This window comes from Cryptomeria japonica, chromosome 10, assembly GCF_030272615.1.
Source record: "Cryptomeria japonica chromosome 10, Sugi_1.0, whole genome shotgun sequence".
Taxonomy (NCBI): Eukaryota; Viridiplantae; Streptophyta; class Pinopsida; order Cupressales; family Cupressaceae; genus Cryptomeria; species Cryptomeria japonica.
The window spans coordinates 157,586,180-157,593,353 of NC_081414.1; the positions used below are offsets into that span (position 1 = coordinate 157,586,180).

The following is a 7,174-nucleotide window of genomic DNA, read 5'->3' on the forward strand; positions in this document are numbered from 1 at the left end:
CAGTTTGATGCAAGGCTTTGTGAACCCAGTGAACATCCATGCTATAGCGGATGCTATTTTTGAACTTAGGGAAGGAGTTAGGGAGAGCATCTTGATGCTATATTTTGAACCCGCAGAGAGCTCTTCTTCCGCATCAGACATAGAGGACTTGTCAGAGATAAGTCAAGAGGAATCACATGGTGAAGACACTGTGGTGATAGAGGCAAATAGCGAGGATGGGGAGGAGGTTGATGAGGGAGAGGACGCGGGCTTGATAGAAATGTCAAAATCTAATCACGGCGAGGAGGAGGAGGGTCCTGAAGAGGAGGCACACGGAGCTGAGCAGAGAAGGAGAGCCTAGTTTGTGAGAGAAGCTTGGCGCATGTTCAAAGCTGGTGTGTTGAGTGGCAACCTCGACAATTTCAAGAGGCTTCTGGTGTTTGAGGATTGGTGGTTATCTGAGGGTTCAATTGACAATCTCCTCATCATTGGGGAGGTAGTAAAGGATATCCTCTACTTTATCAAACAAAACTAGGATTTAGGTCTCTAAGGGTCGAATAGAAAAGGATGTCATGTAGATTTGCTCTTTCCCTAGGTGAAGAGTTTTTGATATGTGATATCATAACCATGTAGCTATGCCCCTTCCCTAGGTGAAGGGATTTTGGATATGTGATAACATAATTATGTACTTATTTTCCTTTATTAATATAGGGCGCTATCCCCACAGCTGATAGCACTTACCATTTTTTTTAAAAAAGTCTTTAAAAGAATTAATTCCTCAATAAAACCTACTCTATGTGTGAGAGAGAGTGAGTCTTTAAAAAGTAAATTCTTCGGTAAAATCTCAATTTTATATTTTGTTTGCAATTTTTTGTAATTTATAATCTATCTCACTTTAGAGAAAACATTTTATAGAGTATCTTTATTTTTTTTAATATCAATTTAGTAATTGAAGATTATCTTGAATATTGTAAATGATTACAAATATATTTTAAAGCATATTTTGAAGATAATTTAATTTTTTTTTAATATCAATTTACAAATTTTGATCCATCATCCATGGATCACGGAGTGTGATCCGAAACATTGATGCAAAAATTTATACACAATCGAATCAGGAAATAGCTGAATTAGACTATAAATTCTTGAGTATTATATTTTTGGGATTATAAATGATTTTTTTAATTTTTTCAATATTTTGAAAATTACCTTAATAATGATTTTTTTTTCTTCTTAAAAATGAATTGTATCTTTTCAATTCTCTCATCTCATCTATTTCTACATTTTTTTCTTATATATGGACCTAATGAATGTCTAGATTAGATTTGCATCCCAATTTTTTTTAGTATAAATTTCTTTCGTTGTTCAATTTAAAATGTTGGATATCATTACGAAAATAGGTCTACTTTGCAATTTTATTACATTTTTATGCCGATGGGCATCTATAATGACATAAAAATATCTATAAACAAAAAATTGATTTTGAATAAATTTGACATGTAGATGACAAGTAAATGAATGCATGTTTTAGTTTTTCTATAAGTATTATTTTATTACTCTGAATGAAATAGAATCATTGTCACTTGTCTTTAAGTATATGAAACTGTTACATCTTTAATGAGAGTAAAAGAGTACAGCAATGTCCTTGACAATTAATAAGCATGCAAGACAATTATGTGATATCTATGGGCATTATTTTTCTATTAAGCATAAGGAGATCAAAAAAGTACAATAGAGTTCAAAAGGAAGTCCCTCAGGGAGGATTAACCTCCGACTGCCGCCAAAAAATCAGAGTAACGGAATATACAGCTCAATACATAAAGGTACTTGATAACCAACTAGTGAAGAATATCATAGAAATCATCGACCCAGGCAGTCCAGCCTTGGGGGTCTTCCATCCAGATTATATTCTTATGCGCTTGAACCTGAGATAGCAAGGAGAGCTCTTCCATCCTGGGATTTGCATTTTTCCTGATTTCTTTCTTGAGCTTGACACAAGCTTGGTCAAAGGCGTGAAGATCTTCTAGCGTTCTCCGCCAAAGGTATCCATTTTTCAGCTCATAGTAGTAGAAGGATGCGTGACCAGTCTTGAGAAATCTTTCCAGCTTCTTTCTCTCTATCATCATGGTGACTTGAACCTGCAGAAAGATTTTAAAATATGTGAGTTTCCTGAAAAACTCAGTAAGAGCCCTTGGCTTACCTTGGTACTTCTCTTCGTTCCTGCATTTCCATATCTGCCAAAGAATGTTAGAGGACAGTATATTCCAAAAAAGATTCGAATCTTTAGGAAGACCAGATATATAACCAGTAATCATGTCAAGAATGCTCACAGTAATAGGATAGATAACACCAAACATACTCCAAATTTCTTTAGCAAATAAACAATCGAAAAGAATATGTCTCCCAGTTTCTGGGAGTCTACAAATGCTACACAAGTCAGAATCAAAATTAAAGCTTTTAACAGGAAGCTTATCAAGCAGAACAAGCCATTTAAAACAGTTAATTTTTGGCTCAATAGGTCTTCTCCATAAATACTGAAACAACTTATTCCACATCTTAGTATCAAAGGAAGAATAACAGACAGAGTTCACATGAACAATAATATCATTAGTTTGATTAATAACAGAGTAGATGTTCTTGGCCTTGAGGCTAGCCATAACAACTCCCCCCGGCCACTTGCAATTAAGATGTCTAAGAGAATCAACATGGCATAAAGAGGGGAGATCTCTAGCAGCTTGAAGGATCATATTGTAAGTTTTCTTCTGAGAGTCAGGAATGTCATATTTGGTCTTAATGGCATCCCACGAGGGGAGGAGACCATCCTCAAACAAATCCACAAATTGATTTATCCCTTTTTTAGCCCAGGATCTGGCAGAGCATCCTTGGGATAAAGCAAGGGGCTTCCCATTGATGACCAAATTCCACCAAATAGATCTTTCTCCGTGGAGTTGATCATTGAAGTAACAGTCCTTGTTGGAGATATGATCCCTAACATGTTCCCAGGCCTTCCATATTGATTTGAAGACCACAGAACCTTGCACAGCAATAGGGAAATTACCTAAAAGAAGATCACTGAAAGGGAGGTTTTTCCAAGACTTAGCTTTCCTGGGAAAGCCTCTCTCAATGTTATGCCTGACAAGCACTTTCCAAGGGCTGTTACCCTCCAAGGAATGAAAGATCCATTTGGCGGAAAGGGCAATACCCTGGGTTTTCAGGTCTTTAAGCCCAAGCCCCCCAAGGATCTTGTCAGCATGGCACCAGGCCCATTTAACAGCATGCTGCTTTTTGTTTCCTTTACCATCAGACCAGAGAAAGGTTCTGATGGCACTTTGAATTTCTTGAATCTGATAATTACTGAACAACCAAGCTGAAGAATGATAAATACTGTAAGAAGACAAAATTTTTTGACAGACTTGAATCCTGCCAGCCAAAGAAAGAGTTCTATTATGCCATTTATTAAGCTTATTGAGAATCTTCTCTTTAATCCAGAGCCACATATTCTTAAGGGTAGGCTCCACAGAAAAGGGGATACCAAGATATTTGACAGTTTTGTTAGGGCCTCCCCATTGAAATCCGGAATTAACAAACCACTCAGGGGGGTGCTCGTCCCAACCAAGACAAATTGACTTGGCATGAGAAATACGAGCACCAGAAGTAGAACAGAAAACATCAAGCTTTCCTTGCAGATTTTTAAAGTTATTTTCAGTAAGCTCAAAAAACGGAGCCGTATCATCAGCAAACTGACAATTAATAAGCTCTTCATCGTTGGGAAGAAATATACCTCTGACATCGGGAGACAAGGAGGAGTCTCTGAGGATATAGTACAGGGCTTCAGAGGCTATGACAAAAAGGGCAGGGGCCAAAGGGCAACCCTGCCTGATAGATCTACCGAGCGGAAATGAGGGGGAAAGAACTCCATTAACTTCAATACGCGCAGAGGCGTCCTTAAGAAGAGTTTGAACAACAAGACAAAAATAAGGAGGAAAGCCAAATGCTTCCAACATCATCAGAATAAATTTCCATTCGACTCTGTCATAGGCCTTCTCAAAATCAAGAAGCAACATGGCAGTGTTCTGGTGAGAATTTTTAGCCCAGTCCATGGCTTCCCAGCTAGTGATAAGATTCTCCAGTATGTACCTGCCCTTAATAAAACCAGTTTGGGAGGGACCAATGAACTTAGGCAGGATATCGACTAATCTAAGAGCAAGAATCTTCGCAAGAACTTTATAGGAGACATTAAGCAAGGTTATAGGTCTCCAGTTTTTGATAAGAGCCTTGTTGCCATCTTTTAGAAGCAGTTTGATAATACCTTGATTAATATCTGGGCCAAGAGAGCCATTAGAAATGGCCTCATTATAAAGATCAAGAAGGTCCTTACCAATCCAGCTTAGATTAGCCTTATAAAATTCCACCGGAAAACCGTCCGGGCCCGGGGCTTTGATTATTTTACATATATTCTTTTTAGAATATAGGTATACTAGGGGAAAGGACCTAGTAGTTGTGCACCCTAACTTCGCGCTTCTCAAAATCCTACGTGGAAATTTCAAATCACTTTGATTTTTTTACAGCAGCTTACTTGGCTAGTCCCCTGCTTATAACTAAGGTTTCAGGGCCACATCATCAAATATGGTGCCACATCAGCATGCTTTTTGCCAAGGTGTCCAAAATAGCCCCCCAAAAAAGTGAGACCAATAGGTGTGCAAAAAGGCCCCAATACTTGTGCAGCTGATGTGGCATCACATGATTGGTTACTTTTCACAACAAATGGTATATTTCATTCAATAATTGGTACTTATCATACAACTATTGGTGCAATGTTATACAAAGGTTGGACATTAAATCAACAAGTATGGGGTATTAAATCAACAACTTCTATCACAAGAATTGGAACGCGCTCAACTACTAGGTCCTTTCCTCTAGTAGTTAAGAGTTTTATAATATTGTATTTGCAATCTTGATATTAAATATTTCAATTATAGAAATGTACTATTCAATAAAACACAATCAGACATTTAACTTCAATACCAAAACATTAAATTTACAATTTTACATTTGAAATCTATCAGCAACTGCTAGGTAGTGTAATCGGATACATAATAAAATGCTTACCTGCAGAAAGCGCACTGTCCCGTAAATTTAGGTCCTCTTAAAATAACCAGGGAAGGAAAGGGCGTTGGTTCATTGCATGTGTTCTTTATAATTCCAGTCATATCAAAATAAAGCTACTTGTCGCTTCCTCTGCTACGGATTTCACTTCCAGAAGAACCACAAAATAATATACAAGCGCCCGCCCTTGCTTTCATCACTCCATTGCCACGAGGAAGACGTGCAATCACCTACATGACACCCACTTGCCCGAAATCTTCCGCACAGATTTCTCCCAGACGAACCGATTGACCCCCATTACTAATATAATACAACCAATCCAAGAAGACATTTTTATCTTCAGGGGCATGGGGAGTACTACTATTCGGCCGGGTCACAGACCTTCAAGGTCTCTCAGTGGGATTCGAACCGCGTTCGCACCGTTAGCGATGCCTCCTCACGCCACAGATTTCAATACTATGGCATCTGATTATTCTCCAAGGCTCCGATTCTGCAAAAGAGTAAGTTCGACCTCCATGTTTCCAAGCAAAGGTCCCGGGTTCGAATCGCAGGAGCCCACCTCGCCCCAGGTCACTTGTACTGGCCATATTAAAAGGAAACCGCACTGGGCAAAGGCGTCTAAGCAAGAAGCAGCAGCAAAGCCCACCAAGGAAACGAGTGATTATAATAAGAAGATCTCCAAGCTGAAGAAATTGATGCTGGGTAGACACCACAATTCTAAAAATAGTAAACCGACAGAGGATGATGGAGGAAAATGTCAGCCTTCTTTGGGTGCAATTAAACGCTACACTTCGGGTTCTTATGAGGCTAAATTTGGCGGCTTGTTTGTGGAGGATGGCCCAATCGTCGCTAATTTGGAGGCAGTGCCGAAAGAGATGGGTGAGATTAGTATTTGGTAGAGCGGAGATGTGAATTGTATGATCAGAGTTGAGAGATTTGGCTGAGAAAATCGCTGTCCATGTGACCGTGGGTGCTAATGCTGGGCTTCTGTTTGAATTGGGATGATTATATAAGAGATTCGGTCTCTTCAGAGAATATGGAAAATATAGTTGGCCCTGAAGAATGTATGCTGTGACCAAAATGTTTTAAGGAAATTCAGGAGAAATGTGTACTGGAAATTCAAGGCCTCAAATGTAGTTTGTTTTCTCTAAGGTCTCCGTATCATGGCTTTGGTATTTTCTTTAAATAGATATATTCAAAAGTTTTACATGGGTTTTTGGATGCCGTTTTATTGATATTTTCATTGTTTATGTTGAAGGAAATTTATAAAATAAAAATTAGAATATCGATTACAAATATTTTGTTTATATCATCACCTCTATTCACGATTAACAGTCACAACTAATAATTATACTTTAGGTGTTTTTATGAGAAATTTTAGTTGGGTCTCCACGATGAGACTCTGATGTTTAAATAAATTAAGCTCAGTCTCCTAGATATTAAAATTTTATTTGTATATATGTATCAAATTAATTATTTTATTTTATTAAAAGTAAGATATTTATATAGTGTGTACTGCATTTTTTTATGTTTTTCTACCACAATTTGTTATGTTTTTAGAATTGAGCAAAGAAGTCATCATTTAGTATAATGGGCCAGAGTTGATTATTGAATTTAAAAATATACTATGGAAAACATAAAATGTATTACGCTTTTTAGAAAGATAATACCAAGGGCTAGATACAAGAACAATTTTGTCTTGAGAGGATTTCATCTGATCCCAAAAAAATGAAAAAAAAAAGGTCTTTTTTTGTTTACATGTGGATAGGAGTGGATGAGGTTGTGTAAGAGATTGATATATTCCTAGGAAAAGATCAGTTTAAAGGACTAAGATTGAATGTTTTAGGATTAGATTATACCTCAAATGCTTTGTGCACTCATTGTATGATTTTAGGCAAGAATCAAGTTTGGCCCATTAGTGGGATAGACTATTGTGCTTTTACCATACTTTAGAGCACATGCTTCATTTTTTTTTTGTCACCTATCAGATTCCATAGCAATATTTAATGAAACATATTCTAGAGAAGTGATAAGTGAGTTCAAATATTATGTTATTTCTATTATAGAAGCAACACCATCATTGCCTAAG

The 7,174-nt window shown here is 37.3% G+C and overlaps 2 protein-coding genes across 2 annotated transcripts; one reads left to right on the forward strand and one right to left on the reverse strand.

Annotated features, from left to right (window-relative positions):
- Positions 1-1,817: 1,817 nt before the first annotated feature.
- Positions 1,818-4,079, reverse strand: LOC131057700 (uncharacterized). Its single transcript, XM_057991849.2, has one exon. It carries the CDS (start codon positions 4,077-4,079, stop codon positions 1,818-1,820), a length of 2,262 nt encoding a protein of 753 aa, XP_057847832.2.
- Positions 4,080-5,284: 1,205 nt separating this feature from the next.
- LOC131057698 (uncharacterized) lies at positions 5,285-6,294 on the forward strand. The gene has a single exon (XM_057991847.2). It carries the CDS (start codon positions 5,433-5,435, stop codon positions 5,982-5,984), a length of 552 nt encoding a protein of 183 aa, XP_057847830.2. The 5' UTR covers positions 5,285-5,432; the 3' UTR covers positions 5,985-6,294.
- The last annotated feature ends 880 nt before the right edge of the window (positions 6,295-7,174 follow it).

What these genes read in the sequence shown, in the direction of transcription:
- LOC131057700 (XM_057991849.2), bottom strand. Translation starts at nt 4,079, where the DNA reads ATGGACTGGGCTAAAAATTCTCACCAGAACACTGCCATGTTGCTTCTT.
- LOC131057698 (XM_057991847.2), top strand. Translation starts at nt 5,433, where the DNA reads ATGGGGAGTACTACTATTCGGCCGGGTCACAGACCTTCAAGGTCTCTC.